Source organism: Lagopus leucura, unplaced genomic scaffold (genome assembly GCF_019238085.1).
Source record: "Lagopus leucura isolate 7727_CA_CO unplaced genomic scaffold, USGS_WTPT01 Super-Scaffold_100157, whole genome shotgun sequence".
Lineage (NCBI taxonomy): Eukaryota > Metazoa > Chordata > Aves > Galliformes > Phasianidae > Lagopus > Lagopus leucura.
The window spans coordinates 26800021-26827891 of NW_024962334.1; the positions used below are offsets into that span (position 1 = coordinate 26800021).

At 40.2% G+C, this 27871-nt stretch overlaps 1 protein-coding gene across 1 annotated transcript; it reads right to left on the reverse strand.

The window, feature by feature from the left end:
* Positions 1–27298, reverse strand: SDHAF3 (succinate dehydrogenase complex assembly factor 3). The gene is made up of 2 exons (XM_042889272.1): positions 27116–27298; positions 1–748 (listed from the first exon to the last, which is right to left on the reverse strand). Exons 1-2 carry the CDS (start codon positions 27296–27298, stop codon positions 545–547), a joined length of 387 nt encoding a protein of 128 aa, XP_042745206.1. The 3' UTR covers positions 1–544.
* Between the last annotated feature and the right edge of the window lie 573 nt (positions 27299–27871).

The following is a 27871-nucleotide window of genomic DNA, read 5'->3' on the forward strand; positions in this document are numbered from 1 at the left end:
TTTCTTCAGAATCAATTTAATAATGAATTTCATCTTTTATTTTAAAGCACATTTCACAATGAAGCTGAAGAAGAATTAACAACAGTATGTTTCTAATACTGATCATTTCTTTCCATTGAAATGAATGCACTTCAGCATTTTTTGTTCAGCAACTTTTGTTCTTGTCCATTGAATCCACATCAGAAAAACAAATGTTAACTGTACCTTCCCCTTCACAGCAGAGGATGATGTAAAAATGGAAAGAAGTTTTGTTCCAAGTTGATTAAAATTAAAACCTTCTATTTTTAAAACATCAAATTAGCGTTACCAAATTCTTTAAGTCTCCCCCCCTTCCATTAGAAAAACAAAAACACTGCAATTAACATAAAATTGTCATAATGATTCCATTTTACCAAACATAATTGCATAAAGTCAGAGATACCACCTTCAGACAGGTTATGGCAGCAGCAGCAGCCATCATTCCACAGAAATCACATTCTACCCTAGCTGGAAAAGGAAGTTTCAAAATGGTTCTGTATGCATTAAGTCAAATGTTCAGAATCTTTCAGCTTTTGTGTTCGGAGTCTTCAGAAATAGTGATTTTTTGCTTAGGTTTGGTAGCCTCATCCATCAGCTCCTTCAGCTGCCCAATCTGCTCATCACGGAAGTCATTAAGCTTTTCTTCTGTGAGTTGGATTCCAAATGCAGCCTTTTTTCTCGAGCTCTGTTTGTCGTCATTAATTTGTTGCCATATCAGCGCTGCATAGTTCTATGAAGAGAGGATATAAAGGTCACAAAAATGACACGTGCAGGATTCCTGTCAACTTCTTTTAACACCATTTTACCATACAATCATACTCTTACACAGCCTATGAAAATCCACCAACACCAAATGACAAAAACTACATCTTGTTCAGAAAGAACCACACAATCACCGAAGACACAAAGACCAGAGGGTCTTCTGAACATGAGAACTTCTCTTGGTCGTGTTCCTTTCGGACAGACTAAACTGCATTGCCCCAAGTGAACCTCCCCAATGATCTTCTGAAGGGAAGCATGCACCCCAGTCAGTGGGATCTTACCCACTGTGAAGTATGATATACAGCTACTGAAACAGATAGAACAAGATACGCAGCGTATCTCAAATTGTTACTAACAGAGAAAAGCCATCAGTGTTAAAGAATCTCTACCCTGGAAGCAGTGCCCTCAGCAAAGCACTCCACCATGTGCTGATACGTTGTTCTGTCACTTAAGATTCAGCTTGAATGCAGAAAATGCACCATCTTCTCACTGCACGTGAACTGTAATGCAGAACTCCAGATGAAGATCAGAAATAAGTTTAAAAATATAACAGGAGAGGGGAAGGAAGCTTACGTTTGCTCTTTCAGGAATGTACCACAAAATCTGGTGATCACAATCTGTACCCGGCAATGAGAAGGAGCAGCATCTTTGCTTTTACTTTAGCTTTCCTTAGAACTTACAGAGTGTAACTATTTACCAATAGCACCTCCTCTAACAGCAGAGCCAAAACAAACCCCTGCTCAGCCTTCTCAAACAAGGAAAATCACTTCTTCCTTTCTTTTTTTATTTTACATATAGCTACATCTTCCAAATACAACAAACCTTCTCTGGCAACTGTGATCCAAACCTCCGACAGATTTTCCAAGGGCATCTTATTCCAGTTACAGTTCACACTGTGCTCACAGTACGTGAGAGAGAAGAAACAAAGCTGGAGACAGACCAGCCTGCAGGCACAGCAGAGTCATGCTCAGCGTACATGAGGCAGCAGAGGAGAGCAGGAGAGCAGCTGAGCTCAACCATCGGGCTGCCTCAATACTGTGGCGTGAGATTGAATGACGTGGATTCTGTAGCTGTCTGCTACAGAAATTCACAAAGTATTTACTGTAATCAATAACCACCTTTTTTTTTTTTTTCCAAGAAGGTCACTATCTGAAGTGAATACACAGCTTTTCCTCTGTTTTATCAGAATGGCACAGGGATGGGTGACAGCCGAGGTTTTAGAATATCACTAATTAAGGAAAGGGTGTCAGCTTGTTGCTTACAAGGTTTAGAAGAAATCAAATACAAAAATAAAAGCCCCAACTGCCCAAACAAAAGCTCTGCTGCCTGACAGCCAGATGGACAGACTGCCATCCTGCCCAATACACGCTGACAGGCTAGCGTTCACCTGATATGATATGAAATGTTGAGCAAAATGTATGATTTAATTATAAGGTAAAATAAAAATTAAATTCCCATCTGCACTGGGAAGAATGGCAACCATCTCCTCTGTCTTCTTTGGCGTCCTCCACAAAGGTAGGCTTAACATGTAGAACACTGTATAGAGCTGATGCCTTCATCTCTTCCAAAATATCTTCACTTACAGCCAATTTAATGACATAACACTGATCAAACAACATCACTGGGACAGAGCAGCAGCAGCTGCTCATTGCCCTGTTCAACGTCTCAGCCAGCCATCAAGAAGTGATATCAAATGATTTTAAACCATTCCTCAAGATGATATCTAAAAACAAGCCTGGCCCGGCAGGTCACCCACATCACTCATTGGAAATTAACTCCAAATTGTAGCCTGTCAAATTCCTGTTCTGTTGCAAAATATTACACCTGCTGCCAGGGCTGTAGTGTGAAGAAACAATAATGTGAATGGACAGCACAGCAAGCAATGCCCTCAGCTTGGATTGCACAGAGACACTGGATTTATGTTTCCACATACATTCAGACAGATTTCTGTAGCTGACTTACTCTTTTTTTTTTTTTTTTTTTCTTTTTCCCCAAAAGATCTCTCTTTGCTTTGTTTTCTGTTAATCTAATTAAGTATCAATTGCAGACAAAATATTCAGAGAAGTGGTGTTTAAATGGGGGATATAGCTCACGAAATTCCAAAGCATTAGGACTGTGTCCAAATCCAGAGTCTTCAGTACAGCAGAGATGTGGACCTGTTGGAGCACAGCCAGAGGAGGGCCACAGTGATTTAGGTCACTGATGTAACACAGCTCCTGCTGGGAGATGCTATTAGATTCACCACATAGCCATGGACATCATCAACATCTGAATGGCAGGAGATCAAACATTTCATTTCTGAGGAAACAAACACCACTTACATTCAGAAGCTACAATGAGGCCTCTCCAGGAACACCATGCTCCATTTAACTAAAGCACTAGAAATAAGGTATCTTCATAAAACTATGGCTAAGCTATAAATTTATATACAAGAAAAAAAAAACTAATGACAAGCTGATTTATGACAGAAGCCAATGTTTTTTCTTACATTTTCTTGATCTAGCATCTGATTCACTACTAATGCCATAGGTACACAGTCCACTGCCTAATATTGAATAGAAGAGGCAGAGCTGTGCAAAATTACAACAGCAAAGATAAGCAAGCCTTCTTTGTGTCCTGTGTTCACACAGTTTTGCTGGAGGTACAGCTTAAATAAAATCCCAATCCTCCTTGCATGCACACACAAAACTCTGCTGCTCAAATTAAGCAAACTGTGAACTCCAGCTCTTGGGTAGTGAGAGGATATGGAGCAGAGTCCCAGCACAGCTCATGGCACGCAATGCCAGATTCATTCACCTGACTCACGAGTTACATTCCATGAAAGCAATCTGGCTAAAAATACTTAAAGATCTACTTACCACCTTCAGAAAGCTTGTACAAGCCAGAAAATCTGCTGTTTCTTTTACATTTCAAATTTCAGACATTCTTGATGTTTTTTCTTAATAATAGAGAAGCTAAAGATAGAAAGTTACGCAGAAGTCAGTGTGTTAAATACGTAAGTTTATTCAGAGGTTTGCTATGTACAGAACAATGACGACTTATAAAACAGACCGGGTACCTTATAAGACCAAGTCCAAGACAAGTCCAAGAGCAGGGAGCAGCTGAGAACCTATCCCACCACTGAAGACATCTCATGCCCCAAAAGTAAATGCAGGTTGAACAAAATCCTGTATTTTCTAATTAACAGATCAAACGGTAACTAAGGAGGAGCTGTAACCACAAGCTGCATGAAGAACAAATTTTACCACTTGCAATGGGATTTTGTAAAACTGATGAATGTTACGTGTCTAAGAGAAACTAAACATGCAGACCCAGGCTGTGTGGGGTGACACGGTTCTTCTTCAACTCATGATAACCTGACTAACCGTCCTTCAGACATGAGGGTCTCATCACTACATTCCTTTCTCTAACTGGCTTCAAACAACTTTCTTGCTTTCTTGTGCTAAAAAGAATGTGTTTATTAGTTGGACTATTTTTTGAAAGAAAAAAGACAAAAAAATACCTTTTATCCTTGAATGAATCTGTAATCCCTCCTCTGGAGTCTGTTTCCTGTTTGGGAACCCTGCTGAGGTCAGACTCAGCAACACCCTCAAGTGAAACACGTGACCAACAAATTCTCAGTTCCTTTTCATCTTCAGAAAAGTTTGAATTACATGACATTTTCACTTCTGAGGGTGAAAAACCACATCACCATTTCTAACACAGAGGGCTAAAACAGATTTCAGCAGTACAAAGTCATTGGGTTGTGAAGACTGGAAACAACCAGAAAACATCAAAAGTTTTCTAAAACTTCATCAGGAAAGAAAAGCCAAGATAACTTTAAGAACATCAAGTTTTCCCAAGAGACTCAGGACTGATGCTAAACCAACCAAAACTTCAGGGCAGTGACCACAGTAACACAGGGATGCACACACTGCAGCCACAATGAACTGGTACCATATGAGATTGGCTTTTTTGGTTGCTTGCTCGTTTGCAGATTGGAAGGAGAGAATGAAAAATTGTTCAGCTAAAATGGAGCCAGGGAATGTAATTATGTACTACTTAGTAATCAGCACGGAGAATTATTATTTGATCAGGAAGGTACAAATGGACTCCTTTTTTAACACAGTTTACTAATATTGTTAAACTGGAAGAAATGACATTTATTTAGAAAAATGTGAAAAAAAGTTCAAGAACCAATTCAGCTTTGCTTACGGCTTAAATTATGCATTATTTTAATTTCCTTTTTCATATAAGACTTATGAGATCGCAATATGAGGTAAAAGTGGAAAGTTTGTGGTTTGACCATCAAGGTAAACACATATCAATTACCCCATTAGAGTATATCAGAGTGACTTAGCTGTCATTTGTGGAAGAACAAGCTGTGATTAATCATTTCTTTCTGGACGTACAATACCAACATAAGTTTTATGTATCAAAGCCTAAACTTCGGTCTCTAAAAGCTTTTTGCATCATCTGATAGCAGCCATGGTCTTTAAGATCATCTTATCTTATGTCAATAAGCTTCGTCTTAGGTCTTAAAGAGAAAACTTGAGCTAATTCCAGTGAAGGAGAAAGGAATATTCAGCACTCAAGGACCATGAGGATGATCCAAGGGCTGGAGCATCTCTCCTAAGACGACCAGATGAAGGAACTGGGCTTGTTCAGCCTGAAAAAGACTGTGTGGAAACCTCACTGCAGCCTTCCAGTATTTAAAGGGAGTTTATAAACAGGAGGGAAATAAACTTTTTTACGTGGGCAGACAGTGATATGATGAGAGGGAATGGTTTTAAACTAAAGGAGGGGAGACTTAGATTAGATGTCACAGAAAAGATTTTTACTGAGAGAATGGTGAGATGTTGGAGCAGGCTGCCCAGAGAGGCTGTGGATGCCTCATCTCTGGAGGTGTTTAAGGCCAGGCTGGATGGGGCCCCAGGCAATGTGATCTAATATTTGATGTAGCAGTTGGCAGCCCTGCCTGTAGCAGGGTGGGGCTGGAACTTGATGATGCTCCAGGTCCCTTACAACCCAAGCCATTCTATGATTCCATGATTTTGCGACATGCTGGATAGAAGAACTCCTAAGGAGAAATAAATTGACCAATTCAGTTCTGAAAATAGATCAAACTGAAATGTAAACACAGCACAGGAAATGGAACAGGAAGAACAGACTGGAAGTAAGACCAAAGAGATGGTCAGAAAACTGAGTTCCAGTGGCTTGCCAAGCTCCTATGATACTCTTCTCTTCCTATGGACAGGCTGCAAAATTCAATCTGTAAGTTTCCCTTAAAAATAAGCCATAAAAGAATGAAAGGGAAAAATAAAGAAAAAAAAAAGCCTTCTCCGAAGTACATACCAACGTTTAGAAAGCTCTTTAAATTGGTGCTAGACACAAAAATACTTGAAAGAGAAATACATCAAAACCCTATTGAACTTAATAAACTGAAGAACAGAAGTCACACTTCTTTCATGAATACTGTTTCACATTTTTATACAAATCCTACTAAATCCTCAGCAATGTGAAAGATGCTTATTTATCCACCCAGATTTGATTTCACACTTCACACAGTGCATGGCAGCTCTCCTGCGATCCTGTGCACTTTCCTCTACTCCTGGTATTTTGTTTGGCAAGTCTTGTGCTACAGCCTCACAGAAGAGTCAAGGATTCCTCACAAGCTGTTCATTTAAAGCGGGGCAAGGGATAAGACCTGAAATGATAGCATCAGTACATTTTTTTAGGAATGTAACTTGTTCAGTACACTAGTTACACTGCAATATTTCTATTTAAATATTAAGCTAGAAAATCTTGGCAAAGTGTTTTACTGCAGCTAACTCCAAGACAAATATCAGCAATAAGAACAGACATTTTAGGTTAAAGAAAACTACATTCTGTTTTAGAACTACAGTCACACAACCACAATTAAAGCACACAATAGAAACATCATCAATTCTTCAAAAAGAGGACAAGCACCTTACATTTGCTGTTATTTCTTTGAGAATGTATCATATCACTACTCGATTTTCAAAGACAATGATTTCATATTTAGGTATTTGCAAAAGCAAAATAAAGCCTGTTTCCAAGACAACCACATCACTTTCCAGACTGCTAGCTGCAGAAGATTAAATATCCCAATTGATGATACTACTGAAAGGCCTTCCATGCATGTTCTATTCCATTTATACTCAATGAAGCATAAGCATACATACAGAAACTTGGTATCCTTATTTTTCCATTACTCACATTCCTGTATGCTTATTAGAGCCAAAACTTTAAGGTAGCAGAACAACAATAAAAAATCTCAAGTATAAACAAAAATTTCATCTGTAAATAGGCGCCTTGCATTGATTTCAATGACACCACAAATAACATTTCTGCCGAGGGTGCACTGAATTTTTCACTGAAATGGACCCACACAAGAATAATGCGATTGAATGAATTAGGTAAAACCTTATGGGCAATATTTAATAAGCAGTCCAGAAAGTTATTATCTGAAGGACGTCAGATCTATCCCTCAGGATGGACAGAAGCATCCCCAGTTTCAGCTGAACATATTCTATACTCTCTGTTCCAAAGCAAATTTGGCAACTGAAAATCACAGAATCATAGAATAGTAAGGTTGGAAAAAAAACACTGAGATTATCTGGTCCAACCTCAACCCATCGCCACCATGCCCACTGACCATGGCCCTCAGTGCCACATCCACACGTTTCTTCAAAACCCCTGGGGACAGTGACTCCACCACCTCCCTCTAGTAACACTGACTGAAATGTACACCCTGCAGTGGTACTTAAGGCAGACAAGCAATGGGCTGTGGAAGATTATGGGCCCACCTTTCCAACAAAATGGCACACACACATTGCAAGGTGTGTTCCTCATGCAGCACAATGAAAGTGACTAGCTGTCAATAAAGAAAGCTTACGTACAGGGGGACTCGTATTCTTTCAAGAATAAAAAACATATTGCTGCTGGGAAACACAGGTGAATCCTTTTTGGGTGTTACTTAAACAAGCATGTCATCCAGTCTAGGAATTTTTAAGTTCTACTCTGAAGAAATAACTCCATGCAGTTAACAAAAATCATCCTGTTAAAATGCAGTCCGTGTTGTTTCTAAATAGCAGCAATACATCGTTTCTATGAAAATAAATGCATGCTGATACAATATTTTCCTTAAAGCAACTGACAACATACTGGTTTATATCTGTAAAACCGCACTGCAGTAAAGACAATTTATTCACGCTACTGATGTGTACTTGTTAAAAGACAAAAGGATTAACCCACTAGCCTCTGTGCTACACTCTGGGCAAGTTCTTTTCCTGTTCTTGCTGCTGAGCACCAAAGGATGCTAGATGACACTCACATTTAGATAAGAAATACACTTTGTACACATATAAACTTATTTCCATTAAATAAATTGTTTCAAAAATCTCCTATACTCCCTAATAGAACATACCACAGCTCTTCCTTCCTTTTTGTTTTACAGCTCTCAAAATTGTAATGGAAGGTCCTCTGCTCTGCTTTATTTTCTTAAATTATGGCAATATAACAAGCGTGCAGCCAGAAAGTCTTCTGATATAATAGTGCAGACAAAAAGGTCAGAGAAATTAAGTTGCCTTTCTAAACATAACCCTAATATTGTGCTGGGGCTTTTTCCTGTTTGTTTTTTTTTTCCTGTTTCCGGAGATCAAGAAACTCTGAAGCCTACAACTCTAACCTGGTTTTTAACTTGTTCTGAACTATTTCAGAAATTGCCAGAATTTTTCACTGAAGAAAGCAAATGCATCATCAGTGTATTTAAGAGCTGCTGTAAAAGAGGATGCATCTCTACTATATCAAAACCTCCAGATTTGGGGAATAAAAAAAACCACTGTGATCATCTACAAGCCACTCTCTATCTTTCTATCCAAAGAGGATTTTTAAAGCATCTTTCACATTACAGCAAGTAAGGGCTGAGCTGTCACAGAAGAACAAAAGATTGGAAAGATGAAGTGCAAAAGGAGCGAGAAAATTTCACTGATCATGGAATCACAGAATATCCTGAATTGGAAGGGACACACAGGGATCACTGAGTCCAACTCCTGACCTGCTGAACAAGTTCCCAAATTTAAGAAAGTACCTGTAGAGAGAACTAATTTGAAAGCACCTCTGAAAAACTCCACAAAATATTCTCTACTGCTCTTGGGAAAATCAAATACATCACAAAATTCAAGCCTGAACACACTGTCCTATAATCTCTGTACAACACATACTTCAAAATGAACTCATCCAAATCTTGTTTCATTGCTTCTTATTTGTTTCTGCTCATGTACAAGGTGTTCTTAACATGAGAGGTGGCTTCCTTTGAATTATTAAATGAGACAAAAAACAAGCTACGGAAACCAAGTAAGTCAAATAGGGTTGTATGTACTTTGAGATGAATGAACATTCAGCCAAGAAAACCTTAAGCTTTCACAAGAATAATTCAGACTGCCTGCTTACTCCAAAAAATTTTCACACGCTTGGTATTGCTGAACTGGAACATAAGTTAATTTGCTTTACAATTTAAAAGATCTTTAAAAATAAGGGAAAACATCAAGGCAACATTTCACAAAAGCAAATACACCATGCTGAGATCACTCCGACTGGCTTAGATCTGCTCTGTGGCTGCCAACCTCCCAGGTGCTTCAACAGCCACATGCTATGTTGTTCAGCTTTGGGTAAGGTATTGACATTTGGAGCAGGAACAGCTTCCCTGAATAGATGATAGCAGAAATGGGAAGTGCAGCACATCAGTTCTATCTGTGCACTGAAATTCCCGAGATAAAGTACCTCTGCTCTGAGTTAAGCAGTACTATTTAATCATTTTGGTATGGCACATCTGCATCTGTTCAAATGCTCTCTCCACATTAATACGAAGATATTTTTTCATTAGTGTGAATGATAAGCTGCTGCATTTTTTTATCTGTGCCTTATTGGGAAACACGTTCTTCTAGTGCGTACAATGACCTGGAAAAGAGGAGTTTTCAAACTGACTACATATCAAGATCTAGAAAAATCTCTATCTGCCATTCACTGGGAATGTGAATAAAACTTGCTCAAGGTTTCTACCATTCAGAGAATATTTAAGCTATTGAGATATCTCAATTTGTGTTTCAAGACTTTTCAACATCAAGGAATTATCTCAGCTTACATTAGCACAGCTTTACAATGTCTCTGAAGCTGCTTAAAGCAATACAACGCTGTTCTAACAATAAGAACTTGAAGTATTTTTGAGCTGCCTACACGTCAATGACTTTCACTTGCTAATCAAGAAAAAAAATAGAAAAGATCTTGTGCCCATCTGCTCACAAGCAGGCAGTTCCATCATAATCACAGTGACTTCTTGTCTCATTCTCCACTCAGTATAAAGGCCTTCAGAGACACCTATTTCACTTAAACTCCCAGTTAAGTGACTGCTGTTTAGTCACAGGATTCACTATAGAGTTAGATCAAGAAAGCTAACAGGAAAAACTCTCAAGTAAGTTACCTGAAGACACAGGTAAATAATCTTAAATAACATTTGCATTATCTACAATGTAGAGATGCTTACCCTTGAAACATACTAATGATAACTTAGGGTGTTTTAGTTAGTAGTGTTTTAATAAGTCTAGTCTAAAAGGTCTAGTTTTTTTATGTTTTATTCAATTAAATATGATTTATGCTACAGAAAGTAAGCTATATTATTAGAAGTAAGCTGTACTAGCCATATAAGGCTATTATACAGGTTTACATGCATACCTCTGTGCATCTTTTTTTTTCTACAGAAGAGCAATGGGATCATCTGCATTCTACTGTATTCATTTATGAGAAAAATCCAAAACAGATCTCCTTGTAACTGCTTGTTATATCCATTGTAGGAGTGACTTCAAAAACCACAGTTATGCAAAAAAAACAAAAAACCTTTCCTTGCAGAACGCAGCACAGTGTTTTATTGCATTTGGTACACGTAGAATTGGCCTGGGAAAGTTCTGCCACTGGTGCTGTCAAGAATATCACACCTATCTGAAATATCGTTAGGATCCCATCTTCCCTCCACAACACTGCCTACAAGCAGTCTATTCACAAATGAAAACAGTAAAGTGTCATTACTAAGGAAAAAAGAAATCTTTGGTGAGTAACTTAGTTAACATGTGCTTCTGATGGATGCATGGCTACAGCAAAGGCCCTAATCAGCAAATGGGGTGGCTAAATAGCACAAGGGGTCACAAGAAGTCATCTGGCACAAGTGAATAAGAACATCTGAAGGTGAAAAGAAAACATGAAGCCAAATTAATTCAAAGAGCTCATTTGCGCTATTATTTACAATTAAAACCATTAATGCTGTTGCATGCTTTCTGCTAGCCTTCTAAATAGATTCAGATGAAGCACTGTTTGATTCCAGTTTAGCTAATGCATCCTAAAACTGTAATGTTGTCAACTAACTGGAACTAAGTCATCAATATCACAGAATTGATTTTCAAACAAGAAGTCTATACAGACGTAGATGCTTAATTTAATCCTACCTTTATCTGTTGCTGTGCATTAGAAGTGCATATGCGTGCAAATAAGTGCACAAACAAAACATGAAAAACAAAATGATAAAACTTAAGGATGGAAACAGCACCCACGTCCAGCATGACCCTACTTTCTAAGTCCTGGCCCACTGCCATAAAGGTTTTTCCAGCAACTGCTCAGCACATTAACCTTCATTTCAGCCACATATGTAATTTATATGACTGATGCTGGTTCCATAACACCAAATCTCACAAATTAAACTAAAGCATACCAAACATTGTCAAAAATTGCAGCCAACATCACATCTACACAGTTACATTACATACAAATTAAACAAATAACTGAGCGAAACCAGGCAGTGTGATTTTCAGTTCTTTGTGCTGTTATTCTTGGATGGCAAACAAGCAATGGGCTGTACCACAGAGGATGCTGACATGTATCTCCAGAGTTCACGCCTGCACTTCAGTACCAGCCCATCGTGAATGCAAATTTAAATTATGGCTTTCTGGCTTTTATCACTGTCATTAATTCTGCTTCAGATCCAGAAGCTCTGGGAATTTTCCAGTTAACACTGGAAAACTGTAAGTTAAATCTTTTCTCAGAAATCACAAGGAAAGGTCTAATACTATTAGGGTTTGGATGTCAAAAGACCAAGCGTTCTACACATCACAGTAACACACTTTCAGTAAGCTCTTCAATAAAAAAGTAGGGATACAATTGTAACCTTGGAAAAACAAAATAACACCAAGGTTCTGCATCACCAGTAAAAATTAAAACTTACCTAAAAATTCTATCAAACATCTATTTTTGAATGCTGTGAAGTAAAAGCAGAAATGACTTGCTGCCACTACGTGCTTACATATTACGTGCAATTAATCTCATTAAAGACATGAATATTCTTCTCAGGTAATGGCTAAACATGCATGATTTTACTTAAACAATTAAAAAAAAATTGGAAGCTAACACTACTTTCCAAGAACTTCCCAACCTATTATCTAATTAATACAAGATATATCATTTAAATCCCAAATGGAAAAAAATGTATTAAAAGCAAGAAGAAACAAATTCTCAGCCCCCTCAAAGCAGCAGAACCTCAGGATTCTGCCAGAGTGTTTTTTCAGTCCAGTGCTTAAGAACATGCAAAAAAATTCCACATCATCTAAGAAAATGAACATTTTATCATTTCCCAATCAAAAGTAATGCAGCTGCTCATTTGAAAACCCAAACACAACGCAACAAAAACCAACACAAGCAGCTTTTTCTGTCACATGAGACAGCATCACAGCGGATGCCAGACTGGGAGAACTACAGGCTGGATCTCACTCGGGCCCTTTGCTCCAAGCAGCCTCGGCTGGATCTCACTTGGACTATCCAGTCAGAGCAGTTTGGGCCATCCACTTCAACAGAATGCATGCACAGAGAGTCTGACAGAAGCAACCTCAGCAAAGCGGTGGCCAGAGCATGGGCTGCACCAGGAAGGGTTGAGAGGCCGCACTGCTCAGCCTTCAGAAGAGCAAGCCCAGGGCACGAGAGAGCAAGAAGGCGAATATTTACTTTCAGTTGATTTACTGAAGCCGAATCAGAATACCAGCTTTTTGTGAATGTACGTATAATCTAGTTTTTACATTAAGTTTCCATCTAATTCTTCTGCAACAAATTCAAAACTTCATTGGCAGAGATTTTCAGTAAAGAAACAGAATGCATTTATCTTTTTTCTCACTAAAACAGCCATCAAAGCTTTGCTTGTCCAACACGCAAGAGGAAAGAAGAACAAAACCTCCTTTCCAGCTGAAATGCAGCCCACATTTTGCAACAGCAGCCACAAAGTATCAGATGAACATTTACAAGGAATCAAGCACACCTTCAATAACCTCTAAAGTGTGACAGGATTCTATCTAGCGAGCCAAAATGAAATAGCAAGAAAACTAGAAAGCATTTAACAGATGCCTTCCCTACCTCTGCCAGCAGCGCTACAAACCGCAGCATGCTGGAAATGCATTATTTTGTCCAACATTCTCTGTACCAGAAACACAGAAATTGTTTAAGCATTGTTTGCCTCACTAACCTGAAAGCTCTTCAGATGAATCTGTTTCCTGGGGTCCTATTCCACAATCCAGACAGACAACACCTTATCATGATCAATTTTGCTCCTCCAGCTTCACTCACCACCCTCTGATCTGGCCACCTTCCAGCCTAAAGCATCTCAGTGTCCTGTCACCACAGCTGTGCCACCACCAACTCAGGGAAAAACAAGGTAGCGGTCACATTCTTGTTTGGATCAATTCATTAGTAAAATCTTATTTCAGATCTTGCCAGTTGAGATACTGGCAACCTCTGCTGTTTGATGAATACATCCCAGTATGTCTTAGCAGACAGGTCTACAACTTGGCCATCTTCTTCTCAACATGTCTGTGAAGGTTTTGTAAGGGTGTGTCTTACTAAAATTCACTGAGCCCTGTGTTTCTAAGACATTGCCTTGTTACAGGTTTTCAGCAATCCTGACACAGGCACTTTTCTGCCACACAGAATCCCTCCAGTGACACTTCTCGAGTCCCAGGATTTCTAGTCTCCACCTTACTCAATACAGAAGAACAGAAACACCTTACTCTCTCTGCTGATACAGCTCCATTTGAAAAGATAAATATTTAACTGTTTACAGCACAGGTTGTTCTTATCAATGGAAACAAAGACGATATCAGGCAAACTGCCACCAACATTTCTAAGAAACAAGAGCCACCACAACTATTTTCCTCTAGCTGGTCAATTTGGGAAACTAGTCTCCTGTTTTGGAGTGGCATCTGCTGGAGACAGGCACCCCATTCACCAAGTTTCACCAAGCTTAAAAAAATAATAACCAATGTTCACAGTTTTCACAAAGCAACATTCATTCCTTCTTGATCGAGAGCACAGTGCTTTTTCTTAATGATGAAACTTCTTTCAGCTATAACAAAGGTAGTACTGCCCACGGACATGACACTGCCCATTAAGTTTCTTTTCATCAATTAATCAGCAGCAGAAGCAGTGGGAAAAAAAAACAAACACAGCTATACAAGATCTCCTTTCTTTAAACCATTAAGGATACAATATATATTCATTATTTCATTAAAACTCTTCACATCATGGCTCTCCAACTCTTACAGTAACTCATCACAATGGCTGTTAAAAAGCTCAACGGTATGCTTCGCTGCCAACAACCAACTGAACTTAAAAATTCAAGAGGTCGAGCAAACAACTGGATATCATATTCTTCTGCCAGACACCTTCAAACAAATTCTACACATTAAAACAAATTCAAAACTACAGTAAATGAAGTAACTACATAGAGCAAGGCAAGAAATTTTAGCACAAAGAAGAACAAAGCAACATGCTGGTACCACGGCCTAAGGCTGACCTATGTTTTCCACATGATGCTTGAGGTGAAGCAAGACTTGAGGCGTCTTCCTGGCTCCAGTGAGGACTCCCTCCCTGCTCCCACAGCAGCAGATGCCTGTGGCTGGAAAGCAGAGGGCTGCAGTGCAAAGGAATTTCACTTCCGTGTGCACCCAATATGTGGATGAGGCATGCTCAGGAATAGGGACACACTGGGTCCTTTCATCAGACCAAGAACACTTGGTGGAAAACTTATTAGTGATCTACACAACAAATGAGAACTTAGAAAGAATGATTGGCACAGGAAAAAGAAATGAAAAACAAAATGCAACACAGTATGCCAAAAGCATGCATCTGTTATGGAAGAAGAAAGCATTTAGCTAATAAATGTGCCAGAGAAAGGCTTAAAGAGGAAGAACAGAAGAAAACCAATTACATTCAACTGTTTGATCACCAGACAATGAGTAAAACATTTTTAAGAACTCCAGCTCCAGGGAAAAAAAAGGGACTCTTACCACATCAATGTCTGTCAGAAGCAGAGTTACACACCAGCAGCTATTAAGTTCCTCAAATTTGGTTAGGATTTTTTCACTTCAATATAGCAGCAGCTTGTGCAGGGTGTTTATGTCAGATTAGTTTGCTCTAGCAGGTTTGACTCATCTACAGATCCAGCTGGGAGATGTAATCTGAGCAATGTGAGGGAGGTAGGAGCAGATTATGAGAGGTGTCTCCACTGAGAGACAAGACATGTTTCTCAAATGGAGAAAAACCAACAACGGGCTTCAGAAAAGCAAATTTCAGCACAATAAGGAGTCAGCAGGTAGAATGCCAGGGAAACACAAAGACGGACAAAAGAATGGTGTGCGTCTCCTCTTCTCTTACGAAGGATCAGAGGGTCACCACCAAACATGGCAAACTACCTGGGCAGCTACCAGCTTTTGCTGCTCCAGTAACAAACTACTCTGGTGCACATCAAAACCAGAAAACACCACTAAATAGATTATGGCCACAGAAGGTAGAAAATGCAATATAATTTTTGAATTAAAAAGCCTTCACAAAATCTTCAGCAGTATTTTAATGAATTTATAGTTTTCAATAAATAACAATAATTCAAGCTGTGAAAATTCTAACTAATTTATATTAGAAAATTCAAAATCCTACTAATTTTTAGTAGATAAACGTGCCTTATAAATTTAGGTATTTGCTGCCATCACGTGTACACTTCAAAAACTGCAATCTTATGAACGATAATCACTTCTGATGTATCACCAAAGTCTAACATCAGCTATCAAACTACAAGTGAGGGCACTATTGACAGAAGTCAGAAGGTGACAGAGCCTGAAAGATTGCTAATGTAGTACAAATTCTTCCATCAAGACAGACTATACAGATGGTATTACTACACCTCATATAGCACACAAACTCAAGTCAATTACATAACTCATATGCCTTCCACTGTGCAACTGAAAAAGGCAAAAGCTTGATTATGAGCTAAGTGGCATTTTGTGGTCTACAGAAAACAAAGCAGTTGCTCTGATTTATTCTATGCAGATTTTAATACTACCGACACTATTCAGCACCTTCAGTCACGACAGTCATGGAGAGTTGTCTTAAGTTCCCACCCTTTCATCACCCTTCTTCTGCTTCAGATTCAGAAAAGAAAAATGTAGAAATTCAGAAAAGAATAAAGAAATAATATTGCAATGATGTAATCACCTGTTAATTTCCTCTAATTCATGGATAAGAATAATTCAGGAAGGAAAAAAAGCATAAAATCAGTGTATAAATTTTGTATCATTCAGGAAATCACATGTAACAAGGGAACGTGCATCTATTTTGGGAAATGGTTTTATACTAAAATAGGGGATAGTTATAGTGGATACAAAGGAAATGTTTTTTACAATAAAGATAGTGAGGTGCTGGCACAGGTTGCCCAGAGAGGTGGGGGATGCCCCATCCCTGGAGACAGTTGAGGTCTGGCTGGTCCACGCTTTGGGCATTCTGATCTAGCTGTAGGTGTCCCTGTTCACTGCAGGGGAGTTGGACTAGGTGACCTTTAAGGGCCCATTCCAACTCAAACGATTCTATGATTCTACTGCACCAGCCATTCTTGAAAGATGGGTAGAAGATCAACCCAGAGGTTTAGCCTGGTAAGGTAAAAAGTGCATCATGCACATTTGCCTTTGTCTGCTCTGTCTCTCACTAGTATCTCTGCAACAAGAAATGAGCATATTATCAGCACTCAAGCTCTCCACATATCACTAAGCCTAAAAATAAAAGTAAAGTCTGTTTGTAGTATTACTTGCAACTAACTTTTAGTATAATGAACAGTTCATTTGAAAAATCTCATTGACATTAACTTCTGGAAATGACCTTTAAAAATCAATGAATACAAATGTTGTCAGACGCTAAGATTAAATAAATGTTTCCATCATGTCCTTAAAAAAAAAAAAAAAAAAAAAAAAGTGGTTTTTTAATTAGCAACTTCCAGACACAGAAATAAAAATGTTTTGCCAGAAATTTGCTGCTCAGTGTAGGAGTGAGCTGCAGTACGAATGGTAGAATATCAATTAGAAGACATAGAATCAGCTTCAGTCTTAAAACACACAAAACTTTTGGCATTGTGAAAGACAGCAAAAACAAAACAAAGATTGATAAAGATGCTACAAAAGACAAGATTATGAAGTTGAAATCTAAGGTTTGGTGTCTTGGCAAAACTGACACTAACATTAGTAAACTGTATAAGGGAGCCTTGATGAGTCCAAACATATCAGCTACACATCTAGATGTGCTGCACAAGTTCAGGGCTCTGAAACTCCTCCCATCTGTACAGAACGACTTGTAGATACCTCGTATAATGCTGAAATGTGAAAAAGCAATTCTGAAAGAAATATTTAGATATGCTCCTGATTCCATTTTAATTCACAGAAGAAATATCAATTTTGTGCCTGCGCACAGAACAGAAAAGCATATCCATACAGTACATGCAATTACAGCACTCGTGATATTACTGCAGTAATTACAAAATACAGTACTTGACAGCACTTGTGGTAAGTTGGCAGTGTTTATACAATGTTGACAGTGGAAATGCATTGAAAACATAGGAACACCTACCACGCTTATAGACACTACAATCTGGCAGTATTCAAACAAGTGCCAAACAAATGTTAGAAGGAATGTATCAATTAAACATAAACAATCAGAAATCCTTATAAATTTACAAATATGGTTTAAACCTGGTTTTCTGTTCAACCTGCTACAGTCTTAAAATACAAGTCCAAAAGACTGGTGGATGTGTTATTGAGGTATTTTCTCCATCTGCAAACTTAACCTGGTAAGGATTTCTAGACCTGTATCAAATCAAACCTTTTGAAATGTCTGTCACAGAACATTGATGAAGTAGAATCAGATTAATTTGCAGCAATTAAATAAACTGCTAGAGTCAAAGAGTACTATCTGAATGCATACCATTAATATAATTGACCCTTGATTATTATAACTTCAATATAAAAAAAAAGAAATCTGGAGGCTCTCAGAGTTACGCGCTGTAAAAGTACATAATTTGCATCCTTAGGCTTTTTATTTCCTAAGTTTCAACCACATACACAAGTATTACAACGCTTCACATACCACAGTTATGAATACGCTGTGCTTCCTTTGGTTTAGACAGAATTTAATACCACCACTAGATGGAAATCTGAATTACCTTTTAAAATCACAATTCTGCAAACATCCCATTCCCGTGCATGTTGCTACAGCATCTGATTTTGCCATGTTCTTACTCAGACATCTAATCACAAGCTGGCTGATACAAAGCTGGATTGATTCATCAGAAAAGTTTCCACGAGCAGGCAGCCACAGAACTTCCTCTGAAGCATGCGAATCTGCAAGCATTAACATAAAGATCCTTGCTCATCTCCCAGGCAAGTGCTATTGAATGCAAGGAGTGAACTGTTACACATATTAGAGATTCAACCTGTTATACAGCAATCTCAGCTTCTCTATCGAAGTTATAATTAATAAAACTTCCCATACAGCTCAGGCTTAATTAATCCCACACAAAATATCAAAGGCACTGCCTATACTTCGCGAATGCATACAATGACCAAATTATCTAAAATTTATAAAACTATTTGCACACCACATATTTATACTAAGTTCTACCACTTCAGTGGCATTTACTCCACAGTTTACAATAACCTGAGGGACTGGCAGCCACGACCATTTGCTGTGTCCCCAGTAATTCACACAGTGCTTCTTGTTGTATCAAAACAGTTGCAAATAAAGCAGCAGACTGACACATCTATCAGGACAGCCACTGCACCAGCTACATGCACAGACACAACAACACATATCATCACAGAACTACAGAATGGTTTGAGACCTTAATGATCATCTAGTTCCAACATCCTGCTGTAGACAGGGCTGCCACTCATCAGCTCAGGCTACCCAGAGCCCCATCCAACCTGGACTTGAACACATCCAGGGATGGGGATCCACAGCTTCAATGGCAGCCTGTGCCAGTGCCACATCATCTTCTGAGTGAAGAATTTCTTCCTAACGTCTAATCTAAATCTCCCCCCTCGTCTAGCTTAAAGACATTCTCCCTTGTCCTATTATTATTAGACTGTGTAAAAAGTCAGTCTTCCTTCTGTTTATAAGCTCCCTTTAAGTACTGGAAGGCTGCACTGAGGTTTCTCTGGAGCCTTCTCTTCTCCAGGCTAAACAAGCTCAGTTCCCTCAGCCTTTTTTCACAGGAGATCTGCTCCAGCCCTCTGATAGTTTTTGTGTCCCTCCTCTGGATCCACTTCAACATCTATGCTATGGACACCAGGCCTGGACACAGTACTCATTACTGTGACACGTATATGTGACTCAGTACTGTCAGACACTTCCACAGTATGGGACCTTGCAAGGGCAGAGCAGAGGTGAACAATCACATCCCTCTCCCTGCTGACCACTTCTCCTTTGATGTGGCCCAGATACAGTTGGCCTTCCAGGCTGCAATTGCACACTACTGGCTCATGTTCAGCTTTTCATCCACAAGAACCCCTCAATTCCTTCTCAGTAGGGCTGCTCCCAATGAGTTCTTCTCCCTGAGTCTGTACTCACGCCTGCGAGTACAAAATCTTGAACTTGCCCTTGTTGAATCTCATTCAGTTCATGTTGGCCCACATCTCAAGTTTGTCCAGATCCCTCTGGCATCCCTTCCTTCTGCCATACCAGCTGCACCACTCAACTTCATGTCATCAGCAAACTTGCTGAAGATACACTCAATCCCACTATCATTGCCACTGTTAAAGATGTTGAAGAGCACCAGTTCCAAGACTGACCCCTGAGGTACACCACTAGTGAATGGTCTCCACCTGGACATGGAGCCTTTGACAACAACCCTCTGGCTATGATCATATAACCAATTCCTTGTCCATTGAATAGTTCATTCTTCAAATCTATATCTTTTCAACTTAGAGATAAGGTTTTGGTGTGGGACCATGTCAAAAGCCTTGCACAAGTCCAGGTGGATGACATCAGTTGCTCTTTCTTTGTCCACTAATGCTGTCACTTTGTCCAAGAAGGCCACCAAAATGCTCAGGCAAGATCTGCCCTTGGTGAAGCCATGCCATCTGTCTCAGATCATCTCCTCATCATGTGTGTGCCTCCACATAGCTACCAGGAGGATCTGTTCCACGCCCTTCCCAGGCACAGATGTGAGGCTCACCAGCCTGTAGTGCCCAAGGTCTTACTTTCTCTGTTTCTTAAAAATGGGAGCCATGTTTCCCTTTTTCCAGTCACCAGGGACTTTACTCAACAGTTATGACTTTTACAAAAATGATGGAGAGTGGCTTGGCAACCACATTTGCCAGTTCCTTCAGGACCCTGAGATGCAAGTTATCTGGTTGCATAACTGGCATGGTAACATAAGCATTAAGAATACCAATGTCAAAGCTTATGAATTTGGAAAATACATATCAAGGTCTAAAACAAAATCTCAGTTTTGCCTTTAAGTCTTACTTTCCATTAAGTCCAGACCACACTATTACTGAAACAGGAAAAAAAAAAGAAGAAAAAAAAAGAAAAAAAAAGTGGTATATTTCCATACAAGTTAAACTGAGCGGCTTAATCAAATGGTGTACCACACCAACCCAGAGCCACAAACACACAAGGAACCGCTGGCGTCAGAGTGGGCAGAGGAATCTGGTGGAGAAAACACTGTTCTCTAGCTGACAAGTACTCCATGCTCATTCCCATGAGGTGCAGACCCCACACATGCCAGGCCGCTCCTCCGCATCAGAAAACCCCCAGGCTGTTGGAGCCTTAGCAGAAGAGAAGCGGGCTCCCACTCCTGCTTCTAATCCTACACTTGAAGGAGCACTGGAAGGATGGGAGTGAAGCCAAGGAATTTCATTACCAAGAAATGTTGTTATAGCGATTCATTTTGGTTCTTTGGCTATTTGGTTTTCTTGTTGCTTTTTTTTGCTCTTTGGTTGTTGGGTTTTTTTGTTGGTTTTTTTTTTTTGTGTTGCTGTTGTTCTTCCTTTTTTTCTTTTATTTTTATTTTTTGTCAGAGGGATTTTTGGACATAATAGCTGGTTCAGGGAGCTCATCAAACCCTGGGTGCCACAAGGAAAAGCTGCCATCTTACACAGGCAGACTTCAGATCTGGCTCCATGCGCAAGGTCAGGGCAGCAGGATGATTCCCTGCATCTGGCCATATTCAAATCCCACATGCTCTTTCATTTATCAGCCATAACTATTCAGCTTTCAGAGAAGTGAGAAATTCCTTCCTGCTTCTTGAGAGATATCAAAGAAAATAAAGGAAACTGCCTCTAATTCAGTGCTTACAAATTAAGACTCAGTGGCTACCCTAAGTAGCAGCTAAATATGTAAGTCTCAATAGGAATTTATTCTTAATAAGAAAGTTTTCACCCAGGTAGTCATAAAAAACACTAAAAGCAAATTCCAATGTATCCGGTAATGTTACAATGAAATATTACTCTTAAATCCTATTTCACAATTTTCATAAAAGTCATAAAATGGCAAAAACCTTAAAGTCATATTTCACTTCCAAAAATACGTACTTCTTTGTCAGGCAAAGAGAAGATCACTCATATAATGTACTTTACAGAAACTTACAGCATAATACAGAAGGTTAGCAGCAGTTGCAGATTTACACAGCCCATACACTTGCTGAAAACGCAACCCACATTCCACTCCTGTTCCAGTCTGATTCCAGTACTGGCAACAGCTTCCTCATCTGCCCAGTCAATTTGTTTGGTCATTTGCTCTTCAAATTCTCATTTCAATTTCTCAGTGTGCTTTTGATTGCAAGAAGCTTAAAAATAAATCAAAAAGGGGGAAGGAAGATCATACTAGCCAAAAGAAATAAGAAGGAAAACATTTGTTAGACCCAGTCACCAGCAGAAAGAGATGCATCGTGACAGCTGTGCCCTGAGAGATATTATGGGTCCATGCCATAAATCATTCCAGCAAATCAAACACTGCAAGTGCCAGGCAAAACTGAAAACAATTTTGATGAATGATAATTACTTTTATCATTTCTGATATCACGTTAACTAGAAAAATTAGCCATTCTTGAGAGGCTAAGGGACCAGTTCCCCAGATAGAGAGATACAATTTCATCTTAATTTTGCCCATATAATGCCCAGCCATATTAACAGGAATGAAAAATAGTCACCTTTCTTCTCAGTGTACAACAGCAGATGCCAGCTCCCCAATCAGTCTCAGTTAATTTGAAAGCTTATAAAAAGACTTTCTGAGTGAAAAAAGGCCAAAGCATTTCAAAGACAATTTATTCTATCTCTCTGATGTGAGAAAATGTCATGTAATTCTGCAGAATGATTCTGCTTATCTCAAGATAGTCCAGATTTTCCAATCTACCAAGGTCAGACTTTTTAAACAAGGTAAGTATGAAATTACCTATTTCAAAATTAAAAGAAGAATTATGTAAACGATGTAAAACAAATACTTAAATTACCTAGCTGAATATTCTACATTATGTCATTTGTAACCTGGAATGAAGTAATCAATATTACCTTAATATTACCTATTCTTATGTAAGCGTTCTCATCAGCTACCATATGATTTAGAAGACTGTTGAACTAATTCACTTACCATATCTGTCAGCATTAATTCAATACCATTCCAAGGTAATAATCACTATCAATCTAATTATATCAGCCACCTCCTGTAAGTGAGTACCAATTATTTTAATTAAAATATTAAATATTTAGAAAATAGGAAGGAGCATACGTTAATAATTGATATACTTAATTTGAATCTACCTGAACAGCCATAATTCCTGAACAACAAAGCGTGCTTTCTTTGCAACTCCCTTTAATATTTCCCAATGGGTCTCAAGAAGCAAAGCATTAATCCAACAGAAATGACAGGAAAAACACAATTTTTATGTTGTTCTACTTTTATACAAATTTGCATATAGCTGCAGAGTATTTCTACCAGTTCTGATTATCTATTTTATAAACTCAAGTCAGTCTGGATTTGCCATAAAATGGCATTTTCCACCAGCACAAATTGTGATAGAACAATAAATCTCCCCCTTTCTCTATAAACCAAACAAAGAGTTCTTTTCCCATCCCTGTTAATGCAAACTGATACTGCAGCAGTATTAGGGCAGTACAGGAATTCTTCCAGAATCATCCACATACTGAGACAATACTATCTGGGGGTCTTTTCAACACTTTTTTCAATTTCTGTTTAAACTTAACCTAAGAAATCTCTCTTCAATGTTCTACTTGTGCTTCTGTGTACTGTAAGGATGTTCAAAATGACTGCACCCATTGAGAATTAGAAGCTCCATCCTATTTCTTCGCTGAGATTTGGGTTCTTCCTTACTGCAGTGTAACAGAACCTAATATTAAAGAACTGTAGCAATTTTAAAAGCTACAGTGGCTTGAACACCCTGTAAAAATAAAATTCCTCTAATGGCTGTTCTTAATGCATTTAAAAGATTCCAGTTTTTCACCATGTTTCAGGAGAAATAAAGGGGATTTGCACAGTTTATTTTCCCAGGTAAACAAATCATGTGTTCAGTTCTCTTGAAACAGCATCATGATTTAAAATAGCATGGTGAAAAAAACATTGGAAGCAACCCTAATGACTGATTAAAATGCTAGGCAGTTTGCTAAACAGTAAATTTGTAAATACAGATCAAATAAGAGGACAACAACCTTACAAACACAGACTATGTGTTCAAACCAATGACCTTCAACACACCCCATATCTTACTAGGAGCTCAGCTCCATTTCTGTTTTGTAAAACAGCATATTCAGGCACTTTCCCACACACAAGGTCTGACCCTATCCATTGTCACGGTTTTATGATTTTTGGTCATCAGTATTCCACACCATAACATCATGTAATGCACTGGGGGTGGGGTTTGATATCTGCCGAATGTTCGTCCGTCGGAGAAGAACTACATTTCCCCAGGAGACTTTGCGGTCAGCAAGGGGATATAACTCCAAGCAAGGTCACCTGATCCTTCTTCTTCGCCTGCTCTTCGCTGTCTGCGCTTCGCTATCTGCGCTTCGCCGCCTGCGCTTCGCCATCTGCACTTCGCCGTCTGTACTTCAGTCACTCAACTGGACTGCACTTCTCACCCCAGCATTGTGGTGAGGTCTATACAATTCAAACAGACTCTCTCTCTCCCTCTCTCATTGTATTTTACTAATACTATATTTAGTAAAATCATTTGTTCCACCTCAGATCAGTGCTGTTGTTTTCAAGTATTTTGGGGTCCCCTGCTTCCCCTTTCCCAGAGGCGCGGATCCGCAGATCCCTCCGCCCTGCTGGTCACGGAACTGGGCCGGACCAGCCCATAAACCGTTGACATCCATAAAGCACCGTAGAAGTTTTAACAAGAATTATAGAATCATTAAGGTTGGAAAAGACCACTGAGATCATCTAGCCTAACCATCAGCCCACCAGCACCATTAGCATCTTGCTAATCTTGCTCTTGGCTAATCCAAGTCTTCTACAGAATACCTCAGCTACCTGGTTCAGGCCTTCAGGGGCCGCAAACCACAGCACGCTGTGAGAGGCACAGTCCCAAAGGCCAGAAATGCAAAGGTCTGATTTAGAAATTCCACCCTTGAAACAGATAATAATCTGGGGGAGAAAAATCCCGGAAAGAAACAAAAGATTAAAGGAAAGATGAGAAGAGCCACATTAACCACTTGCTAATACATCCCAGCACCTTGTTAGAAGAAAGGTGTATTTGCAAAGTTCTTAGTGCTCACGCACTCAAAACAGTTATTAAATTAGTTTCATTTCTTTGAACATATCATAACTAATAGCAATGCATGCCAGGTTTCAAAATTCACATTCCTTTCCTCATAATTTAATTTTTCCCAGTTTTCTCTGTAATCTACTTCTAAAACATTTCTAAACTGAGAAAGGTGTTCACTATTTGTTCACTTCACAGAAATGGCTAAAAATATCTCAGTGTAAACATCGTTTTCCTTTTAAAAAATATTGTAAGGAAGATTTTACCACTGAAAATAGTAACCTGCAACTTGTCTTTTTAGCTCATGCTAAGACTGGAAACAGCAAAGCAGAAACATTTGAGCACTACCAAATAAATTGCAACTGAGAATTATAATAGAATCAGCCACTTGCAAAGAAGATATCAAATTTCCAATTTCAGCATCAATCAGTTGGTAAGCACCAAATAAAATATACTTCTTCCTTTCCTCTAAGGAGGATACCAGGCAGCACTCTCCCTTCCTTCTTACACCCCAGTGTTGGGTTAATGGATCTGCATTACTCCCTGCATTTTAGCTACTGCGTACCTAACAGATAGATGGTTGGGCCAGGTCTCCCCCAGCACCCTTCCATCCATCAGTCTGCAGCTCTGCACACCACCTGTTCTAATCAACTCCCAACACAGAGCAGAGAAAACAATTCAATTTTCCTCCCTGGCGAGGAAAATAATTTTAAGAATAAAAAGCAAAAGTCAAAAAAACAAACATTTCAGTGAGTATGAAAATTAACTAGAGGCTTAATTGTCTATAAAATCCTAGAATCTTTTGAGTCGGAAAGGACCCTTAAAGGTCACCTAGTCCGACTCCCCTGCAATGAACAGGGAAACCTATAGCTAGATCAGAGCACCGTCCAGTCTGATCTTGACTGTCTCCAAGGACAGGGCATCCACCACCTCTCTGGGCAACCTGTGCTAGTGCCTCACTATCCTTACCGTGAAAAAACTTACTCTTATGTCCAATCCAAATCTTCCCTCTTTTAGTCTGAAACCATCTCCCCTTATGCTATCACAACAGACCTTGCTAAAGAGCCTATCCTCTTCTTCTTATCTTCCCTTTAGATACTAAAACCCACGCTCAGGCCTCCCAAGAGCCTTCTGATCTCTAGGATGAACAGCCCCAGCTCTCTCAGCCTGTCCTTATAGGATAGGCATTCTCTCCCTAGGATCATTTCTGTGGCCATCCTCTGGGTCCACTCCAATAGGTCAATGTCTCTCCTGTACTCAGGACTCCACATCTGGATGCAGTACTACGGGTGAAGTCTCACAGCTCAGAGCAGAGGGGCAGGAGCACCTCCCCTGCCCTGCTGTCCATGCTTCCTTTAACAGCCCAGGATACGGTTGGCTTTCTGGTCTGCAAAGGCACACTACTGGTTCATATAGGTATGTCTTTCATCATTGTTTGGATGCTCTAACTGAAAGCTCTTTTCCTTTATGGAGTATCTGTCACATTTCCCTGTTCTGTGGCCTTTTTTGGGCTTACTGATCTGTCAGCACCTGATTGGCACCCAGCCACCTAAAGAGTTCCCTCCCCTCCGGCACTTGTGAAATGTCACAGAATCACAGAATACTGCAAGTTGGAAAAGATCCATAAGTATCATTGAGTCCAGGTCCTGGTTCCACACACGAGCACCCAAAATCCAAACCCTGTGCCTGAGAGCTTTGCACACTGTTCAAACTCCATCACGCCTGCTGCCCTAGGAACTCTCTGTAAAGGCAACAATACCACTCAAAAATGAAATACAAGTTCATGTGGAAGCTATTTACACATGTATATTTAGTTAATTGTAATTATACAACCAGCTACACGTGTAGCTATATACACATACATATTTATGTAACATACATGCAAATGACACCCCATAATTTCACATCTGTTTTACACGCACAGATAGCTAATTATATAATTGTTACATATAGATGCGCGCACAGTTGTGGTCACACGCCTACAAGGCAACGACAGACCCCCAGCGCTGCCCTGGGCTGCCAGCGGGGCAAGGGAGCGGGGTGCCCCGCCACAAGCACGGGCTGCGGCAGCGCGGGGACAACCGGGCCGGGCACGGCCAGCGAGCGCCGCCCGGGCTGCCAGAGTTACCAGGCGGCCCGACCCGCCGCAGCTTCCCCCGCCACCCGCGGGGCCGGGCCGGGCAGCCACTGAACGCCGCTTCACTGGGCACTTGCCTCCCATTCCCGCAGGAAGCGCCGTGCCTCTGCGGGCCCCGCGGCCTTGTGCTTCTTGAACTCCTCCTTGACGTAGCGGTCACCCAGCTCCCGCAGGGCGGGCGGCAGCGCCCGGTGCAGCAGCAGGATCCGCCGGTAGAGGCTCCGTGCGCCGCCCGCCCCCGGCCCAATTGCGCCCGGCATGGCGGCGGCGCCGGAGCTGTCAGGCGGGGCCCCGGGGCTGCGCTCCGCCCTCGGCGGAAGAGGCCCGGCGCGGGGTGGCCGCGGAAAGCCCCGGGGCGGCCTCCGCGGGTGGAGGGGCGTGCAGAGTGCCGCTGCAAGCTCAGGGCTAACTGAAAGTTAGAGCGTATTCCGAGGGCGTTGTGAAATCCTTCTTGAAGTGGCAGGCACGGGGCACTAACCACTACCCTAGCTGAAGGGTGGTGGTTATGTTGCAATGAACAGTAAAGAAGTGTTTCCACAGTCCACTCTGAACTGCCGTGGTGTGGCTTTGTCCAGTTCTCTCTTTTAGCTCTGTTTTCATAGAAATACTATGATTGGAGAAGGCAGCTAAGGTTATTCAACCCAACCACCAACCCATCCCCACCATGCGCACTGACCGTGTCCCTCAGTGCCGCATCCACACGGTTCTTGAACACCTCCAGGGATGGTGATTCCACCACCACCCTGGGCAGCCTGTGCAGTGCATCACCTTTCTTTCACAGAAGTTTTTTAACTTCTCCACTGTGAACCCCGCTTGGTGCAACTTAAGGCCAT

Excerpts from the sequence above, each read along its gene's own strand:
- SDHAF3 (XM_042889272.1), bottom strand. The coding sequence starts at position 27,298 with ATGCCGGGCGCAATTGGGCCGGGGGCGGGCGGCGCACGGAGCCTCTAC. Across the intron at positions 749-27,115 it reads GCTTCCTGCGGGAATGGGAG|AACTATGCAGCGCTGATATG; the intron begins GCAAGTGCCCAG and ends CTCTCTTCATAG.